The sequence below is a fragment of the Protomyctophum parallelum genome (assembly GCF_964188405.1).
Source record: "Protomyctophum parallelum genome assembly, chromosome: 3".
Lineage (NCBI taxonomy): Eukaryota > Metazoa > Chordata > Actinopteri > Myctophiformes > Myctophidae > Protomyctophum > Protomyctophum parallelum.
Window position 1 is genome coordinate 49363991 of NC_139698.1, and position 22093 is coordinate 49386083.

The 22093-nt window shown below is 45.3% G+C and overlaps 1 protein-coding gene across 3 annotated transcripts in view; it reads left to right on the plus strand.

The window, feature by feature from the left end:
• The window catches only part of lipeb (lipase, hormone-sensitive b), a 49150-nt gene that overhangs the window by 19863 nt on the left and 7194 nt on the right, over positions 1-22093 (plus strand). For all 3 annotated transcript variants that reach the window (XM_083761457.1, XM_083761458.1, XM_083761459.1), the window contains 10 exons: positions 2543-2827; positions 3408-3498; positions 5635-5780; positions 5895-6080; positions 7378-7530; positions 13218-13362; positions 16147-16374; positions 16909-17115; positions 19029-19249; positions 20723-20983. In XM_083761457.1, coding sequence (XP_083617583.1) covers positions 2543-2827; positions 3408-3498; positions 5635-5780; positions 5895-6080; positions 7378-7530; positions 13218-13362; positions 16147-16374; positions 16909-17115; positions 19029-19249; positions 20723-20983 — 1923 coding nt within the window. The remainder of the gene's footprint in view (positions 1-2542; positions 2828-3407; positions 3499-5634; positions 5781-5894; positions 6081-7377; positions 7531-13217; positions 13363-16146; positions 16375-16908; positions 17116-19028; positions 19250-20722; positions 20984-22093) is intronic.

Sequence of the window (22093 nt, forward strand, 5' to 3'; positions counted from 1 at the left end):
CACTGTACGTACTGTACTGTTCATTCTCTCTCTCTGTTATCCCATTCTGACCTGAGATCAGATTCATACAAGGTTTCCGCCGGACACACACTGGTCTGATGAACCCATTCTGACCTGAGATCAGATTCTAAAAATGTCAGTCACTCTTCGATTTTTCAAAAATAGCAGACCTACAAGCTCGTATCGCGCCACTCGGTGGCGCGATATGAGCTTGTAGATCTGCTATTTTTAAATAGCTAAAGCATAACATGATGCTGACACCAAAATGGGTGCCCGGTCAGAATGGGTTATTGATGAAACATCACTATACTTCCCATGCTGCCGCCCACCACTATCGAACAAATCTAGTGGACGAAGAAAATGAGTACTGGTCTTTTTTCCCCTCTTCTCGTCCCTCTTTCTTGCTCTTCCCCCCCCCCCCCCCCCCCTTAATCCATTTTAGTCCCTATAGTGCTGGTTGGACTAATGCGTAACACCCTGAGTGAAGCGGTGAGATTTCAATGTGCTCGTGTCCAGCCAGTGATTAAAAACATGCCCCTTCTTAATTTAACCCCTTCCTTCTGAGAGCCCACCACAGTAATCCTAAATGAGTCAAAAAGCCCAGGAGAGCCTCCTGCTTCAAGGACTGCAATTTAAAAGGAGGATATCTCGGCCACTATCTGCTCCACCACAGGGCTGTCTGCCGTTGTTCCTGCTAAATTCAAACACACGAGGGACCTCATTATGTTCTGAATGCTTAAAAAAGAGAAAACAATCACACCTGTGTGAAGTGAGCGGTGCTACTGTATAGACATGTATAGAGGGTATGCGCATGCTTTAAGTGAATGGCACATCGAGTGGCAAAGCAACATGCCAAGTGAGTTTAACATTGTTTAATGTTGTTTAATGCAATCAGATAGGACTTTTCTGTGTGGATGTCTGGGCTGTCAAGGCCAGGAAGTAGTTTTTTACCACTCAGTAGGCGTTCCTGCATAACTTCCTAGTTTGATGATGATGTCATGCGCATACCCTCTATTGTTATAGTTACTGTACTGTACTGTGCTCTGTACTGTATTGTAGTGTAACTATGTCGTTTCAGAAACGACATAGTTACCGACCGGGTGGGTTATGTTATCAGTTATGCATCCTTACTTTAAAACTAAGCAATTAGTTGAACTCTTTTATTCATTTTATTTTGGAAACTAAAAACGTTTAGTAGTTTGGCACTACTGTAATTGAATTAGCATAAAGAATAATACGAATTCTAAGTGCCTTCTTGCTGTTTCCAAAAATAATGTCTAAAAGCATACTTGAGATTTGTTCATACCAAGGAACAATTTCAGAACAAAAATGATGAAGGAGACTTTGTGTGTGTGAGTGCTTTACATAAAGGTCGTGTGGGAGAGTCCATGAGACCAAATTTATACCACTCAACCGAGCAACATTCCCCAGCCTGCTTAAAGGAGAATTCCATGCTAGAAGGCTTTCTTACCTTCATTTGTAACCAAAGAGGTCCAGGTGTTTTGTGCAAAAGTGCATTATTGGCTATTTCCCCTACCATAAGCCCTCAATGGATTGAATTGAATTGAATGGGGAATTGGGTTGTAGTGCTAACTCGCTTATTTCCATCGCTCAAAAAGTAGTATCCCAAGCGGCACACTTTACTACTTATTTAGATGGAAATAAGCGAATTAGCACTAACAACCTAACCCCATTGAGGGCTTATATATGGGGAAATAGCCAATAATGTACTTTTGCACAAAATAACACCTGGACCGCTTTGGTGGGGATGTAACAACTACAAATATACCGTAGGTAAGAAAGCCTTCTTGCATGGAATTCTCCTTAATGGAAGAGCAGGAAGACCACTTCCAATCACTGCACATGTGATAGTTATTGCGACCACAGGTCGCATTTACTATGAAATCGTACATTTTTGTCCGTCAGTCAGTCACTCAAAATCCCCATACATGGGCCCCCATATATGGTGCCCAGGTCTCGTCGACAACCCTGATGTCATAGTAAATGTGACCTGTTGTCGCAATTAAGCCCATATATGGATATCCCTGATGTGATCAATATTGGCCAACAACTCTACATCTGACTTTGAACCCTTAGATCTCCATATATGGATATATGTCAATCCTCTTCGATGTCTCCCTTTTGACTGATACCTGTCCATTCAAATGCTAGACGGGCCAGATGTACAAGGTCACAATGTGTCACATTGCGACCCGCTGTCCTCAAGTCTGTTACCATAGTCACAATTGACATTTATGTCATTTGTTCTTGTTGTAACCTAGAATGGTGCCCTTCTGGCTTCGGCCTACTCGGGGACCACATAAATGCTCCACCCGTCCTGGGCAGAATAGAATTGTACCGGTCTGATATTGGGGTATGTGGTCCAAAATACTTCAAAAATCTTCAGAAATCACTGAGCGATCCAGTGGTTTGGGAGATTAGCCATGGACTCGCAACCAGACAGACGCGCACACGGGCCCCCATAGGAGCCATCTATCCTGTAAATATCATATATATTTTTTGTTTTTGCACGTCTCCCCAGGTGGTACGTTGCTGCATCCTCCACATCATCCACAAGGGCCGCTACATCACCGCCAACCGCCGCAGCATCTTCTTCCGGGCGGCGCACAACGCCGGGGAGATGGAGGCGTACTCCAGTGCACTGTGCCAGCTCCGCGCCCTCCTCTACCTGGCCCAGCGCCTGCTGCACGACAACAGCCACGGGAACCTCTTCTTCCAGGAGGAGAGTGGCCTCAGCCAGAGTTTCGTCCGCGAGTACTGCTCCATGCATAAGGGCTGCTTCTATGGCCGCTGCCTGGGATTCCAGGTGAGGAGGAGGAGGAGGATGTGGATGGATGGAATGGGGAAGGGAATTGAGTGCATTCCTGCCACCACAGAGTCTGGGCTTTGTCGATTGTCTGAGCTAACACAATTGGCCCGGGTTCGGGGAGGGAAGCCCGGGCGGGGAGGTTGATATTTGTGTTGGGCAGGAGGAGTAGGACGGAGGCTCTACACATCCTCCCAGTGGGGAGGTGAGCCAGTAGGATACAACAGCAGTAATAGAATAACACAAATGTGTGTGGGGAGGAATTAATTGGCCTAAAGACCAAAAATTGAAGGGGGAACAAAAGCTGTGGCGCTCCTACTTTTTCATTTTTTCATTTCAAGCATTTCAGCATGCTTCAAACACTGAACTTTGAAGCTACAGTGAATGCCCAATTATAGATTTTTGCTTCATTCATTCATTCATTCATTCATTCTCATGTCTCCCATCATCTGATGTCCTCCCTCTTCTACCGAGCTACCTCCCTCCCCCAACCATCCATTCCTCTATCCTCCCTACGACCCCCAACCCCATTCTCTTATTCTCTGTAATACCACTTTTTGTTTTTCCTCCTCTGCTCCAGTTCAGCCCAGGCATTCGGCCCTGTCTGCAGACCATTGCCATTGGCCTGGTGGCCTTCGGAGACAACTATAAACGCCACCAGTCAGGAATAGGTTTGTTTCTGTTCAACAACACACACACACACAGAACACACACACACCGCCGTCGAGCTACCTCATTCTCATTCACTGATCATTCTCTCGATCCGCACTGCTCCGCTGCAATATGACTCCCCGGCCCTCGACAGCGTGTAACTTTTTGATGTTTTTTGTGTGTTCTGATCGCCGATGCTCTTTCATGCTCTGAAATATATATGAGTTACACCAGTTGGCCCAGGGACTCCAGGATGTTTTAAACATGCAGTGCACGCGTGCACATCCACAGATACGCACAGAGGCATGATTAAGAGCACACAGACACACACACACACACACACACACATGCTCGCTCGCTCGCTGGAACATACGTACACTAACAAATATTTGAACACGCAATCCAACACGTAGAGAGTAAACTAAGCAGCCTTGAGAAATGGTCCCTCCCTGCTCTTACTGTGTCTTGTGCTCTCTGCTGCGCCACAGTGGAGGCAGGAGATATTGCACCCGTCGGTGAGTACTATAATGACCCTCACCCATTTCATAGTCTTCTGTAGCACTAGGCATTATGACAAAGTGAAGATGTGGGGGTCTGTGATCCCTGATAGTTGTAGCTAGTTAGTTAGTTTTAGGTTGGGCATGTGTCTTTTATAGCTGGAGAATTTCCAAATGGCTAAAATAGCTGGTCTACAACCTCACAATGGGTGCATGGGTGTTTGGTCCGACAGGCAATAGTCTGACACCCTACCCAAACCTTAAACATCACAGGAAGCCACGGGTTAGTTTTAACCTGTCATGGGTTAGTTTTAACCTGCCACGCATGCCACAGGTATGATGATTTGAATGTTGTTGTTATTTTTCATGTCATGATTATGAATTGAATACCCAGGACCTGAATGGAAACTAGACCGCAAGGACTTTCTTCAGTGATCATTTGGAAGTGTTTGACTGTACCCTGTACTGATTACATTTCTGTTTGACTGTACCCTGTACTGATTATATTTCTGCCAATAAAGTATTCAATCAATCAGGTTAGTTTTAACCTGCTACGCATGTCGGGAGCCACGGGTGAGTTTTAACCAACCACGGGCTAGTTTTAACCGGCCATGCATGTCGGGAGCAATGGTGTTGTCGGACTAATGCCTGTTGGACTGTTAGTATGTCTAACTAACGTATATGCACCCCCTTCATAATCTCATTGTGAGCTTGTAAATCTTCTATTTTCATTTTTGGAATGGAGCTTAAGTGGTGTTATTAGAATAGATGTCCTTATCTTCTGCATTGGAGGTTGCTTTGGAGCACAGTGGTCACATGGCTGTTCATATTGAGAAAAAAGTGCAGACTTTGTCCTCTTCCGTAGATTCCAATTCACACAGCATCCAGTGTAAGAGAAGTCATGGGAACGGAAGCTGCATAGTGTCAGCCTTGATCTCACTGTGTGTGTGTGTGTGTGTGTGTGTGTGTGTGTGTGTGGATCTTAACAAAAGTTGTTTTGTTTCAACATAGCACCTACCACAGTAGCATTGGACATTTAATTCCCGTAGAATCGATTTGTTAGCCTGGTAGAAGAAATTGACGCTGTATAGTGTATACAGTGACTGTTTTTTGTGGCACTATTCGACATAGCTGGCCGCTAGAGAGTAAAAAAAAAAACATTTTAATTTGCTGTGAATGAAACTAAAAGCCAATTAAACTGCACAGGCTTCTGAGCTCACATGCTAGTTAAATAAACCAAAGGTGGTCACTTTTAATCACTGCTTATACACTCTCTCTCTCTTCATCTCTATTCTTTCTCCCTCTTTCCATTTCTGTCTCAGTGAGTTGATGTGTTGTGATGTTTTAATTTTAATGTGCCAGCACTCCCAACATTCTCTCCCTCTAATTCCATCTCCCAATGTCGTTTCTTTTTTTCTTCTTGTCCGTTGTCTTTGACAATTCATTACTCTCTCCTCCCGTTTATCTAATCCCCTCTGCTAACTTGACCTTGCAACTCTCTTTTCCTTACCACTGCTCCAACGCCTGTCTCGTTCCTTTCCCTTTTTACAAACTCCTTCTCCTCAACTCCTCTTCCACTCTCTACCCTCCTCTTACCCACCGCCATCCCTTCTCCTCCTTCCATCCCCTGCCCTCTCCGTGTTCGCCCTCCGCTCTCAGGCGTAGCAGCGAGTTCCTTCTTCAACTCTGGGAAGTACGCCATCGACCCTGAGCTGAGGGGCGCAGAGTTCGAACGCATCACCCAGAACCTGGACGTGCATTTCTGGAAGACTTTCTGGAACATCACAGAAACTGAGGTCCTGTCGGTGAGTCGGACTTAAAACACACATCCACACACACAAACACACGCACACTTCTGTCTCTCAACTATGCACTCTTTCTTTATCCTTTAATCTATCTCTCGCTTTCTGTCTCTCTAGGGTCTGGCCAGTATGACGTCCACCCAGGTCAAAGTGAACCGTGCGCTTTCCGTCCCCGCCATACCCTTTGACCTGCCAATGGTGACCAACCCCACCACGTATGTAACCATAGCAGCACCATCGGCACACATCGGCCCTGCCCCCGTCCAGATGAGGCTCATCTCCTATGACTTGCGTGAAGGCCAGGTAACCTGGAACCTGTATAATACAGTTCCCATTACAGTCTAATGGCACGTTTAAATGCTGTACAATAACACGCTGTTCAATCTGTCAGCCGACTGGTTGAATTTCACAGCTTGATTATTTATAGTTATTAAAAATGTCTTGGTTTCAGTTTTCACACATTTCAGAGAATTGCGTGTTTCAGTCACATGATCTCCCTCTTATTTAACCTCACGTCATATGACATTCTGCTTCTAGATTGGGTGTTTCTAGATCAGCTCTTTTTGGCTAAACAAACGATGGCTTTCCTCATTAGGCTCTTTAAGACCCATCACACATAGCAGTCACAAAGACAATGTCTTCTTACAGATCATTGTTTTCCTAATTAATAATCTTAAGGTTTCCCCTTTGCGTCTCTCTCTCTCTCTCTCTCTCTCTCTCTCTCATCTAACCAGACACGCTATTAGCAAAATACTTTGAGTCACTGAACTCGCTCCAACTAAACAAAGGCATCCTATTGTTATTGTTGCAAAATTCAAGCCTGCCTTTCCCCGACACCCTTCCATCTCTGCCTCCATCCCTCCCTCCATTCTGGCCTCCTCTCACCGCACTGTAAGTAAGTTGCCTTGCCGAGCCATGAGGCCCATAGGGCAGGAGCCTATCTCTTGTTTCTGTAGCGTGAGGCAGCTTGGTGTACAAGTACACCCCCTGGACATGTGTCGAAGGGACTTGCCCCCAATCCAACCCTTGATGCTGAGTGCCAATGGGTTTTAGAGTCTTTTGTATGACCCGGCCAGGGATCGAACGCCAACCTCCCAGTCTCAGGGCGGACACTCTAACCACAAGGCCACTGAGCACCGCACTGTCTCCCCCTCAAAATCCCTCCCATACTTCATTCCTTTTCTTGCTCTCCATCTAAATGTAATTTCAGACCCTGAATATTCCTACTTCCCTCTCCCTCCTTTCTTCTCATCTTCCTCTCCCTACCTCATCCCTACATGGGTATAAGTGTTTCTCTGTGGCAGTCCTGGCCGCCATTGCTAGTAGCAAGTTGCTACAGCGCAGTGTAGCACTGTAGCTTATCCCCCCACTCTCGAAGGGAGCCCTGTTGCTAACACAAGAACACACTATCAGGCATGGGCCTTTGTTTGCAGTGTGTGCACAGACTGCAGACATTCAATAGAGTTAGCAAACAAACACTGTGATTCACTGTTTGCTGATCCTCTGAGCCTGTAGGCAGTTCAAAACATTAGAAATAATTTTGCCTTGTCCACAAAGTCATAGTATCTCTCTCTCTGTCTTTCACTCTCTCTGTCTCCAGGACAGTGAAGCTCTGCTGTCTCTGACCCGTGCTGAGGGGGGCTCTATCTCCCTGTCTCTGGGAATGAAGACCAAGCGCAGCCCTCCATCTCCCTACCTCGTAGTCCATTTCCATGGTGGAGGCTTTGTAGCACAGACCTCGAAGTCTCACGAGGTAAGGCTCACTCACCTCACTCACCTCACTCACTTCACTCACTCACTCGCTCTTTCTCTTTTTAATTTTGGCCATCCAATCGGTTTCATTTGGCAAGCAAGGTAAGGTGAACCAATCCTGTGAGTGCCGTCAAATCAATATTGAAATCTGCATTTTACAGAGGTCTGCATTTTACAGTGTATAAACCACCTGTGTTATTCATTGAAAATAATCCGGGCAGTTCGCTTAAATGTAGTCTTTTAAATGTATTTGTATATGTGAGGTAGGTATAAAGCCAAGAAAGGGACAGTGTGGAGGAACAAATGATTTGATCCAAGGCCAACAGGCATTGGGGATCCAGAGGAAATGTTTCACCCACTACACATCTCTGATGGGCAAATAATCATCCCCTTAATTCACGTTTTCCTGTTTGTTCCATGACCAAGAATCAGAAATGATACAGACTTGGCAGAACAGTTCATTAGCATGCAAGTAGCAGCGGTGTGATTCACTCATTAGCCAAGAGAAAAGGCTTCCGCTGTTGGCCTTCAGAACTGCTATTCCACGCTACCTGGCGCCACCAGGCTCTGGTCTCATTCTGCCGGGAATTTAACGCACTTTGACGTCAGCCAACAGCCCCTAATACACACACACACACACACACACGCACAGTCAGTCAGAAGACTCCTCTGTGAACTCATTGACTCTTCAACTCCAACCGTGTTTTCTCAAGCTAATTGAAATTGAACTGCAACTAATTAAAGTGTTGAGAATACAGACACTTGTTGTCAGGGGGAGGGGGGGGTGTGATCCCGCTCAGTCAATAGCGCGGCTCATAATGAGACTACGCTAATTACTGTGTAATTAATCCGTGCAAACTTGATTGATAGACTCTGACCCCTTTGAGAACCCCGCCCTTAACTACCAGTGAGCTGGAGGCTGAGGGCTCTCTGTCGTCCTCTGGAGCCCTCTCCTGCTTGCTTTTCACTTTAATCCCCTTGCTTCCTGTCACACTGTTCGTTATGTCGCTCCACTGAGCTGGATCTGTGTAATGAATACACCACCGCATATTCACTGACTTATGCACACATACACAAACATGAGTTCAATACGTATGTGTTGTACTCTTTAACCCATTCTGACCGGGCACCCATTTTGGTGTCAGCATCATGTTATGCTTTATCTATTGAAAAATAGCAGATCTACAAGCTCATATCGCGCCACCGAGTGGCGCGATACGAGCTTGTAGGTCTGCTATTTTTGAAGAATCGAAGAGCGACTGACATTTTTAGAATCTGATCTCAGGTCAGAATGGGTTCATCAGGACCAGTGTGTGTCCAGCGGAAACCTCGTTATGAATCTGATCTCAGGTCAGAATGGGTTATGTATGTATGTGAGATATGGTTGCTGTTGGGCAGAAATCTTGTATCCATATATATCCATAGTTTTTGAGTGGTGCTATCGCCACTCCTATGCGGAGCTATGTGTGTATGTATGTATGCGTACGAGTATGTATGTTCGGGGCGGCTGTGGATCAGGAGGTAGAGCAGGTCGTCCAACGATCCATGGGTTGGCGGTTCGAATCCCGGCTCCTCCTGTCTACATGTCAAAGTGTCCTTAGGCAAGACACTGAACCCTGCACAGTGCCTCCACTCCAGTGGTTGCCACCACTGGTGTGTGAATGTGGGAAGTGAGGACGCTGGTGTTGACTGTTCGCCACTTCACCTGCCACTGTATGAATGAATGGACCATTGTACAGCACTTTGAGCGCAGCAAGCGCTGCAACACCTAAAGTGGCCATTAGAGCGAGCGCGTGCGCTCTTGCACACACACACACACACACACACACACACACACACACACACACACACACACAGGCCAGAGAGGAGTACAGTACAGTGCATCCCCTCACTTCAGACTGGTCAGATTTTTGAAAGGCATCCATTGGCCCCTCTAAGCTGTAAATCACTTTGTGGAACCGTTTCATGGACTTTGAACTGACTGGTGTGACGAGGCGGCAGAAAACACAAAAGCAGTTGCTGGAGTGGCCGATCAAACCTTCTGCCCTCTCTGTCTGTACGACAGTGACAGGGTTATTTAACCCATTCTGACCGGGCACCCATTTTGGTGTTGGCATCATGTTATGCTTTAGCTATTTAAAAATAGCAGATCTACAAGCTCATATCGCGCCACCGAGTGGCGCGATACGAGCTTGTAGGTCTGCTATTTTTGAAAAATCGAAGAACGACTGACATTTTTAGAATCTGATCTCAGGTCAGAATGGGTTCATCAGACCAGTGTGTGTCCAGTCGGAAACCTCGTATGAATCTGATCTCGGGTCAGAATGGGTTAAAGTCCTCCCTGCCTCTCCCTCACTCCCCCGCAGCCGCCCACTGCCTCCTCCATGTACATCCGCCCGAGCGTGTGAAGTGTGCGTGTGGCAATGGGATGGTAAAGCCAGTGTAAGACGAGGCTCTGTGAAATCACCAGTACAGAGACGCAGGCCGCCTTGATCTGTGGCTGCATAGCAACCAGAATATGTGAGCGATGGGGAGAGAAACTGACAGAGTGAAAAGAGATGGGCAGAGGAGAAGATGAAGAGAATGGGTCTTAATGTATGTGTGGGTTAGGGTTCTTGTCATGTTGTATTAACAGAAAGCCGTTACAAGCCCAGTGGAGAAAGATTACTCCATGCACTAATGGAAGACGGGTTCACCTTACCTTAGTTTCTCTCTCTCTCTCTTCCTCTGTCCATCCATTTTTGAGTGGTGCAACCACTCCATTAAGTAGCTATGTGTGTCCCTGGGTCTACTCTGTCCCTGTGTCCGAGCACGAAAATAGCGTTTGGTTGGTTTTCACAACCAAGTGTCACTGTTGCACAGCCGTTGGTAACACACACACACACACACACACACACACACATTAACTGTATGATTGGGGGTGTTACAGTACAGTACATTGACAGTACAGTACAGTAGAGGTACCCCCCGGCCACATCTCTGTCATTTCTCTACCGTTTCGGACGTGGGGCGGCTCGCCGGAACCAGACAGGCACCCTGGCCGCGTTCCTGTGGGTCTGTTTAATTAACATGAAATGTTCCTTTCTTTGCACATCCTCTGTTCACCTTTCCTAGCTCCTGCTGTCATGATTTTGCACTGTGAGTCCAGCTGTAATGCCTGCCTTTTTTGTGCCCCACCTTGACACTTATTATTATTTTTGCCATAAAACCTCCACATTCTAGGCAGGTTGGAGTGTGTATATGTAGTACTATATATAGTAAACGTCATGATTACGATGACTAAATATTCTGTACACGGTTAAATCTGTATTGTTGACTTTGACAATGCAAAAATGGGCCCACTGTCCTTTAGTTTCCCATGCACAGAAAAATAGAGTTTTTCTGTGAAAATAAAATCCTCTAAACCTACAAATCAAAGCCAAGACGATAATGTCATGGCACGAAGCTGTCGGACAAATTGGGCCGTTGTCAAACTGTCGAGATGGCTGCAATGACAACTGACAAGTGTCCAATTTGTCCGCCCCTGCCTGATGCTGTCCTCCTTGTCTTATTAATTTATCATTCCATTTTGTCAGCCAAATGATCGCCGCTCTGTCACACCGAGGGAGTGTTTGCCCTGCTCTCCTCAACTGTCTACTCTCCTTCACTCCCTAGTGTACATCCATCCTCTGCTCTCATCTCCTCTGTGCTCCTCCTAATGACCAGTCAGTGTCGGCAGGGTTGAGGAGGGGAGAGAGTGATGTATAGCTGTGCTTCCAGGGCCAGAGCCCTGTGGAACTCCTCGCTCCTCAGTGCCCCATTGATCCAGAAACCACAGTACACAATGAATGGACTGAGGTTTGAGTAGCGTGCACAGTTTTGCACACACACGCGCGCTTCACATACTCGCACTCATACATACATTTGATGAAAGACTATCACTATCACTCCAATCAATTCAGGATTATTCTTTTTTTGTAGTTGAACTTGGACTACAGAAGTCCATACTGAGGGGTAGTTTATAATTAGAACTGCTTACATGTCCCTTATGCTTGTGTTATTTTATTTTTTAAAGATTTGTTTTGGGCTTTTGTGCCTTTATTGATAGTTACAGTGAAGATGGACAGGAAAGGGGGAGGGAGAGACATGCAGCAAAGGTCGTCATGAACGGGACTCAGGCCAAAGCCTATATGTGGCATGCGCCTGGACCACTTGGCCAGCGGGCGCTCCTATTCTTGTAGTATTGTACCGGTACTCATTTTTGCGTGTAAAGCACTTGATACTTTCATTTTTTTTGTAAGTTCTTTATAAAGATGACGGGCAATCTTGATGATAATTGGGGGGTATCATGGAAGTGGAATTAGTATATCGTGTACACATGCATACAAATATGGATGAAATGCAGGCACATAGAAACTCTTACACTATGGATCACAGCCAATACCTGTGTGTGTGTGTGTCTGCCATTTCTCAGACACACACGCACACACACACACACACACACACACACACACACAGGGTGTAAAGAAAGAAGACCCTTTACTGTCAGCCCTGTTGCTGTGAGTCAAAATGGCTGATTGAGGTTAAGAAGTTAGGAATGAATAAGTAAAGGTATTGGCTAGAGGGCATTGTAACGAGAATAAATGCGGCGGTACGAATGGTTGAGCAAGCACTTCTTCATACTTTGACCAAACAACAGGGTAAACAACAGAGAAAAACTTAATTTGTGTCTTTTCTGAATACTTCCCAGTGCTTGGCTGTTCCTTGCATGCACTTAAGTACGATTGCTGTGTGTACTGTGGTAATTTACCATATGAAAGGAAATTGAGATGAGGTGACTGTGCTTGCAGTCCATCTGGCTTTGTCTAGACAGAACGCAGACCGCAGAGAGAGGAGCACCATTTTCATAACTAATACTGGTTTATTCCCCCTTAGTTCTTTCTCATCTTGCTCCCTTCACTAACTCCACATCTCTGTTTTCTCTCTCTGCCTGCTTCCTTTACACCGCAGCATGCCATGTATTAATGCTCACTTTGGGAGAACAAAAGTGTTTTTTGGACTGGAAATTGAGCATTTCTCCCTGTCTCTCTTTCTATCTTTCGCTGTTCTCTTTTCAGTTCAAGGTGATGTAAACAATATTTTATATGACACAGAGTTCCCATACATCTATATATACATTTGAGCCGGTAACAAGTTGTGTGCGCACTCTTCAGCCACAGTTTAGTTCGGCAAGTCATAGACCATGACGCATGTGGAAGTGCCACCTACGCCCGTGCTCCGCGGCCGCGATACGTCACCGACACTACCCCTGCGTTTTCAACCCAGCTCCGTGGTGTCAGTGGCCAAGACGAGACACACACACACCCGGATCGCACTGCGACACACACGTGGCACGGAGAAATAACAACACGGACCACATGGCGTTCGACTCGAGCACGCCGGAGGCGTGTGAGATTCTAGTTGTTTACGTTCCACACAGTTTCCATGCATTGTCAAAGCAGAACAAGGTTACATTCACCAGTTCTCTATCTTCATTCTGTTATTCTTTTCTTTCCACAGATGCTTGGTATGTTTGTATTTAGATAGAAGCTATATTAGAAGTCTACTCGTATACCTGTATTTAGTTGGTGGCACTTAAGAACACAATAAAATTTCAATCTTCTCATATAATTAATTTGTCCTCCCTGTCCTCCATTTTTCTCTGTCCAGCCTTACTTGAAGAGTTGGTCTCAAGATCTTGGGGTCCCCATCCTGTCGGTGGACTACTCTCTGGCTCCTGAGGCCCCGTTCCCCAGGGCCCTGGAGGAGTGCTTCTATGCCTACTGCTGGGCCCTCAAGAACCATCGCTTACTAGGTACACACACTAGATCTCAATTGATGTTGTATGTCAATATGATTTGTTATAATAATTAGTTTTGGAGGGTTTGGGAGGCAATTAGTCTGGCAAATGCTGACTGTGTTGCACAGAATGCACAGCGTCAGTGAGCTGTTAGTCGGAGTATGGTCTATAGCATCTTGACTTCATACTGCATTGTCGTTGTCATTGCCACTGTGTGCTTTCTGTTTTCTTAAGATCATGGGAAAAGTACATTCATTTGAGGGGACATTTGCGTTTGGTGGTTTAAGAAATAGTATTTTATACGCATGCACTTTTCTGTTTAAAATAACAGCATTCTTGTCATACAACACGGTCGTGCAACAAAGTCTAAATTAGCTGACGCGAGAGTGTAGGAAAAATGCTTTTTTTTCCTCCAGGACGAAATTGTGTAGTAGACTATTTCTGCAAATCCACTCTGGTGTAGTATGTATGGGTTTATATTTAATCCGTTAGACTTTATATTAGTGTAATTCATAATTATAAAAATATGAATTATAAGTTCAAAAATTAAGACTCAAAATCAATCTGAATTTAAGAAGGGGCACCAGTGAAATGAGCTTAGGAATAAGCACCAGATTGATTTGTATTTAGCCTTTAAGTTAAACCATTAATAAAACAATTAAAAGATTATAAAATAATCAATTATTATTTTATCTTAATAAATCTATGGAATCTGAAGGTAAGAGGTCTTTTCCATTACATAGCCTTTCTTACTTTGCATGTGTCAAAAACCAGTAGCCTAAGTTCAACTCTTGAGCAAATAATAGACTTGTTTAAAAAATGAATCAATTTATTTCCACACCTAAGCTAATAGACAAACTTAGTAGAACAATAATCAAACGAATTCTTAAACAAGGGTTAATACAGGTTCAAAATAGAATTGAAGAAACAAATCAAATGATAATGAAATATCTATATGATAGGTAATGTTCTTTGCCATGAACTTAGAAACTTGATGTAAATGCATCACTTTCCTGAGCGTTTGGTGATCTTTGAAGAGAGAGACAGACTGGGGTCTTCTGTCTTCTGAGGGAGAGAGGTGGTGTGCAAGCGGCAGGGGTTTCGATTGCTGGTCTGGCTAACCCCTGGGCTTGGTCGATGTGGTGCCTGGGATCGCCTGGTGGACGCTCAGTCGCCTGGTGGACGCTCAGGTCAGAGCGTCGGGATCTGGTCTGTGTAGACCCATCTCATCCTTCTGGCTCCTTGGTCTCTCCCTCTGGTCTTCTGGACTCCCCACTCCCCCACTAATCCTGGCTTGCTTCTGTCTGCCTCCCCAAATATATAGTTCTCTTCGTTGGGCTCAGTTACTCTGTATGTCACTCTCTTTGCAAGATGGAGACATTGAGATGTCTCGTGACATTTCCAGACGTCGTCAACATGTTTTCGTGAGGCAAAGTTGCTTTGAAGTTCATTTTGGGAAAGAGTATACGCATGCACTTTTCATGGCTTTAGATTTCACATAACACACAATCTGCATTTACATGTACACTTGTATGAATCTTCATTTATTGTACAGTGAATGTCATTTTTCCAATTGATGGTCCAGGAATTGTGAATGAATGCTTTTGTGACTGAGTGGAACATTCCACCTTTGACATATCCAAAGTCAGGGTGTGATCTGTGGCGATGACACTTTATCCAGCCGAAATGGAATCAAGTCTTTATGGTACAAGGGTGTCCCATGGGACTGAGTCTCTGAGTCTGTAGGGAAAAGTCAATAAATTGTACTTCTTTGTACATAATTATGAACATGAAGGCCAATGGTTGGAATTTGGACAGTTCCTGTAAGGGTGTGTATATTTATGCACACATGCCACATGGGCAGCATTTGAGACCATTCTTGAGGGTCAAAAGGTCAGCAGACCCCTCTGCAGGGCTAATTCTGTCCGTCTCCTTCACTTACATGCGCTGCATGACGTGTCAGTATGGGAGAGAGAAATCACTTCACATGTTCATTAGATGTCATCCAATGCTGTATGTGGTATAGCTGGATGCGATAGCTTAATTGTGCCTTTATACCCCTTATCTACTACACTGGGTACTAGTCCGCTTAGAGAGGATTCATTCATCACTTTGAAAGTAATCTTCCCTGATAGACTGAAACACATTGTCCCACAGTGTGGTCATTGTTCTGCAACATTGCCATAGATTATGCAGACTCCTTTGGCGTCATTTCATCCAATGTTTTGGCGATAAACACAAGAGAGCTGCTTAGTCTTGTGCAAGTCTCTCCACTGAAGCCCACTGTGTCAGATGAGCAGTATCTCTAGTGCCGTGTGCCGGTGGTATGGAACAAGATGGCAGAGTGGGTAGAAGCCTCACGGAACGGATAAGCACCCCCACACAGTACCCACATGTGAGCTGTATGTTTGTTGGTGGCAAAATGAGTCGATGAGTCACCCCACTGCTGTGTTGGCCCCCTGGTGAATGCAATCCATAGCATTGATTCAACAATTCAAGAGTGTACAAATGATTGGAAAAAATCATTAGGGTTATATATATATATATATATATATATATATATGATTATTACACTTTTCAAATGAACACTAATTTTATTGTATAGCAAGCAACAAAATACATCCTCTCTCCTGTTCTCCCCTCCTGTCAGTTTCTCCTAAAATCCTTCAAGTCTTTATTCTCTTCATCTCTCTTATCTTTCTTGTCACCTCTCTTGTGCTCTCTCTTCATTCTCCCCACGTCTCGTCTCCTTCCGTCTCGCCTGTGTGACTCTGTCGTCCTCCCACTGTCCACCTCCAGGCTGGACGGGGGAGTACGTGTGTCTGGCCGGTGACAGCGCGGGCGGCAATCTGTCTTTGACAACTTCAATGCGGGCAGTGGCCCACGGCATACGCAAGCCAGATGGCATCGTGGCGGCCTACCCAGCGACCCTGCTCACTGCCTACGCCTCGCCCTCCCGCCTGTTGACCCTCATTGACCCAATGCTGCCCCTGAGCGTGCTGACCAGGTGTCTCAGCGCCTATGCAGGTATGTGCGCGTGTCCGAGGATTGTGTGTGCATGTGTTCTTGTGTCCCTTCCCTTTGTTCGTGACATAATTAAAAAATCGAGCCAAAGAGGTTTTTCTTATCAGGAGAGGTTTGGAAAGGATATAGATCCCTCTGTCCCTCTTCTCTCTCTGCTCCAACAAAAGAGACTGATAGGCCCATAGGAAATCAATTTTAATCCTATGCCCTTCACTCCTCTCCCTTCAGACCCCCCTCCCCCCTCTCACTCTTTTTGTAGTTTCTTCTCCCGGTCTGCCCCCTGTCGTTCTTTGTTCCAACTCAGTCTTTGAAGAGTTTTTAGTTTACTTTCATAAGGGTGACAATGTCCCTTCTATTGCGGGCTAACTGATTTACTATTTTATATTTTATGTACTGCATGGGAAGGCGGTTCTCTAGCTATGAGGGTAACGTGAGGGAGTGTGTTGAAGCCTATATTTTTGTGTATTTGTATTTTCCTCTGGCTTCTACCTCAACCTTCTGTCTTCTATCTGCGTCCCTCCACCCTCTCTGCTTCAGGAAACGGGCCTCAGGTGGAGAAGCAGGTGGAGAAATCGAGCACGCTGAGCCTGGTGAGGAGGGACACCGCCCTGATGCTGAGAGACTTCAAACAGGGAGCCTCCAACTGGTTCCATTCCCTGCTGGACCCCAAACGAGCTTCAGCATCCTCCTCCTCCAACAATGACACCGCCACTGCAGAGCCCCTCCAGGCTTTAGCTGCTGCCGGTACGTACGTGTGTGTGTGTGTGTGTGTGTGTGTGTGTGTGTGTGCTAAAAGTTTTGTTTTGTGGGGGCGGACAACATTTTCTCTGTGAGCAATGTGCTCTTTGTCCCTGTTACCAATAGATGCCCTTGTTGGGTTTTGCAGATGAGAGTGTAGCTCGCCTGCTGTTTCGTTATGCTACCACTTTCATCCAATGTTTTTATTATCCACGCACAGTAATTACCCAAAACTTCATTTACACCCCATATGGAGAGACAATTGAAACAGACCCCCCGCCCCCTCCTTTATTCAACATTTACCAAACCAATTATTACATCCCACCCTGTAGTGTGCCCCCTACCTCATTTATTTCAATCCACTTTCACCCAGACTCAGCCTGAATGGGACATTGACGGTAATTGTTAATTGCAGCCACTGTAAATCATGGCAGCTAATTGTAAACCCCCCCTTCCCCTCCCCTCTCCCAAGCCAGGGAGTAATGAGTGTGTCATTGGAGAGAGTGTTGCGGGGGGGTCCATTACTAAAAGGTTCATCACGGCCTCCGAGAGACAGATAATTATGAGAGACACTCTTTGCGAGGAGACCAGCCGTGAAGACTGGTCACCGCTGTGTTTTGACAGCCGGGGGCGGGACCAATGTTATTGCCATGACAGCGCTGATCAGAGATGCCCCCCCCCCTCGTCTCTCTCCTTTCATCCGTTTTTCCATTTTCTATACGCCCCACCCAACCCACCCACCAACCCCGAAGAGCTGATGGCACACCACAAGTGGAAACGGTACATCGAGTGTGCTCTCTTCCGTGTATTTCTGTCGCTGCTAGTAGCCTAGCAATAAACATTATTCTTTTCTGAATACTTGAGTTCTCGTCAGGCTCAAGTGAATACGAGTGGCCACTTCATCGTTCCTAAACTATTCTGTGCTTCAGGTCGCTTTTGTTGTTTTTTCTTTTAACCCATTCTGAACGGGCACCCATTTTGGTGTTGGCATCATGTTATGCTTTAGCTATTGAAAAATAGCAGATCTACAAGCTCATATCGCGCCACCGAGTGGCGCGATACGAGCTTGTAGGTCTGCTATTTTTTGAAAAATCGAAGAACGACTGACATTTTTAGAATCTGATCTCAGGTCAGAATGGGTTAATCAGACCAGTGTGTGTCCAGTGGAAACCTCGTGTGAATCTGATCTCAGGTCAGAATGGGTTAACAGGTTCCGTCCATCCGACATGTCCACACGTCTTAGGGAATCCAACCAACGGATTCAAAGGACGTGTGTACACGTCCTAGCTCATCTTCAATGATAACAGGCGAGAGAATAATAGACCCTAAGGCCACCGTGCACTTCGCTCTTCGTTCACCAGCGGTCCCGGTTACTTCCTAGTGTACCGCGGTCCGCGGCAGAAAGAATGCCTCGTCTCTCCTAATCTAGAGCGCTCTCCGTGGTTTTGATCTGATGGATATACTACTAAGCTCTTCATTTCTGACTTCTCAACTGCCTCTCGTTCAAAATAAGAACGCGGTGGATTATTTAGCAATAATATTAAAACAAGAGAAAGGTAAGCAAGGGGGGGGGGCTTTACTTTTTTCCTATTTTGAATGAATCCCGGGGCTGATTGTGTTAATGAACCTCTCTCACACTCGTCGGTCACCTCTAAAACAATCACTCTTAGTTAGTTTTCTGTTCGCTTCGCACCATCTCTCTCATGCCGTCTCGTCCCCATTTATTATTTTATCATTTTACGTAATTTCCGTTTGGCTCCGTTCTATCTTTATCTCACGCTTTCTGTCTGGCTTCTGGATCTATCCGACCCTCCTCTCTCTCTCTCTCTCTCTCTCTCTCTCTCTCTCTCCCTCCATCTACATTGCCGGTCACTCCCCTCCTTCACCTCTCCTCCTCCTTGTGCCTCCTCTTCTCTCAGATACGGTCAGGAAGAGCGTTTCAGAGGCATCCATCACCTTTCCTCACTCCGACCCTCCGATGGCCAAGGAACCCAGCCAGGAGCCCAGCCTCTTCTCCACCAGGAGAGAGTCCCTGAAGAGCCACACCTTCGAGGACCTGAGCGTGGTGGCCGGAGCTCACAGCCACACCTCCACGTCCTCCTGCGCCAACAATCCACCGCCCGCTGTACGTCACGCAGAGGTAGAGTTTGCGCTTTGTGTTTTCCACACGTGCACATTTACATGTTTTTATTGATTGCACATTTACATTTTCACATGTATAATTTATGTTTTTTCAATCGTTGTGCTGACGCTTGTCATTTCCTGGGGCGACTTCACTTGACTTTGAATGAGCAAGCAGGGATGGGGTAAAAGTTGTGTCTCACAAAAACACAAATTGACGGAACCATACTGACACACATTAATGGACACACTGTTTAATTTTGCAGGGAGACAAACCTCTGACCTTTACAGAAGGCCATCTTATGGCTACCATTCACCACACATTTTGCATTCCTTTTCAAAGCTAGACCTCGTACCTAGAAAACTGAGCTTCGAATAATCCCATGGCCTGTCTAGCAAAGCGATATGGGTTCTCAGCACAACAGACAGCAGTTGCAGTTTCCTCTGGTACTTAATTGGCTAGTTTGGCCCCACATGAAACGTAATAGAAATGTACACTTAGAAGCTAATCGTATCCAAGGCAGAAGCGGTGTACTAATATGCAGCACAGTTACTATAAACTACCCTGTCCAGCAAGGGGCAGTGTTTCCTTTCAGTATGAGTATTAAAAACAACCTAATCTAAGCAAACACATGTACCTACAATTTCCACTTCAAAGCGAGGGTAGCGTAACCATAGCAGTAGAATTTTAATTTGATGAGTACGGCACCATTGAATCGCAGCACAAGTTCCAGCTGCAATGACCTGTTATGTTGATTCCAATTATCACATTCACCTGTCATAAGGAATGAAAGACAATAAGTAGGTACAGACTGAGTTCTGGTCATTAATGCCGTAATCAAGATTATTATTATTTTTTGCGCAATAAATCTAGAATATATGAACATTTCACTTTTGGAGTATATATTACTTTATTAAAAGTCAAATTAACTTTTCTGCAATATAATCTTTTCGCTCATTGTAATTCTGGTATGCACACGTGTCAAATCTTCAACTTGCACAATGTTTCACCTCACCGAACACCATGGAGCTCATGACACCCTTGCTTCATAAAGAGCCTATGGTTAAAGGATGCTGGCTGCATACATAACCTTCTGCTTCAGTGGGTAGCAGCAAGGTGTCAGAGATTATCTCTGCCGTGTGATTTCACACAGGCCCAACTGGATTAGTGAAGCACTCATGTTCTCTCTCTCTCTCGCTCTCTCGCTCTCTCTCTTCCCTTCAAATTCTCTCTCTCTTTCAGAGAATTCCCCCTGCTTATTTTACTACTGGACCTCTCATTTTGCTTTACTTTCTTTGTCCCTGGCAAAATCCTCACATGAATCACTCTGGAAAAAGAACAGCACACAATAATCATAATGATGGTTGGCATGAAAATAACCACTTAAGGGTTGATGTGAAAGTTAAGCATCCTTTTAACACATTGGCTTATCAACAGAGGCTCATGCAATTTTGCAGTGAAGCCATTTCATTTCTGTCTTCCTCTACGTAGCCAGAACAAGTGAAATTCTTCATCTCGAATGAAGAGGACCCCTTTATGTCCAGTGCTATGTCTTCAGTGGCCATACCGCCCCCGCCTGGCGATGAGGAGCAGGAGCACCCCAGGGAGTTTCCCCTGGGATTTGAGCCACTGCGCAGCAAGCAGCTGGCTGACATGACGATGCAGAGCTCACCAGTGGTTATGGACCCATACTGCTCCCCACTGCTGGCCCCTGATAGCATGCTCAAAGGCCTGCCACCTGTGCACATAGTGGTAAGGAGGGGGGGAGGGAAGGAGGCAGAAGGGTTGTCGCGCATTTCCGGGGGCCGCCAGATTAAAAAGGTTGAGAACCTCTTATCTATGACATTAGTAGTTTTAAATTAAAAATGTAATTAAAGTTAGATATTTAAAATATTTATATAAAACAAATTTTGAAAGTGGAGACCTTCTGTGGCGTACTTGCAACATTCACTGGAAATTTGGCATGGATAGGTCCAGCAGTTTGCAAGATTAGCTCCAAACAGACACTGCACACTGACAAAAGGTATCCTTCCTCCAAGTAGTACTGCTTGTCAAAAATGTGAATTGCAGACTTGAAAAGAAAAGAATCCAAGGCACTCCGTCTTTGGTGAAAAATTAAAAAATATATTTGGAAATGAGCAAGGCAAATAAATAACAGGACCAACGCGTTTCGACCAGAAGGTCTTCGTCAGGGTCTATCTGTCAGCTTGGCTGATTAGTCACCCTTAAATAAATGCAGACACTGCACACTGTTTGGGCACCACTGGTATAAGGAATGGAAGGAGAGGCGATATAAAGAGGGGAAGTCAACGGTAGGCAGTGGCACACATAACAAATGGACCATGAGTTTACTTATGAATGGCTTTGCTACTGGTCTCTTATTATGCCAGCTAATTCATTATTTCCTTTGCGATCTGCAGACAGCCAAATATGTAAAACGGGCATAAATAAAAGTTCAGCCTAGATGCTTAGAAAAAGCGTATGCACAGTCTCCAAATAAGAGTCATGGGATGTGGGAACAGTACAAACACATTTTTCACATTTAGGAAGACGGACAAGGAACAAATATTGGGTTAGAAAACACTTCCCAAGAAGGGACGTTTAGAAGAAGGGAGACAAAAGATAGAATAGGAGAATGGGGTACATTAATAGAACGTGGTTTAATGAAATTAGGCTGGAGGGAAAGGAGATGAGAAGGAGAGTGGTGCACTGCTGCACCCGTGGCCAGACTTCAGACAAATAGCATTTCTTAATCATTCAGCATTGCAATAGCTTTTTATTATACTACTTAAAGTAAAGGCTGAGTAAACTGAATCAGTCCAGACGGTGGCTGTAAAGTGTTCAATCAGGGAAAAGATATGA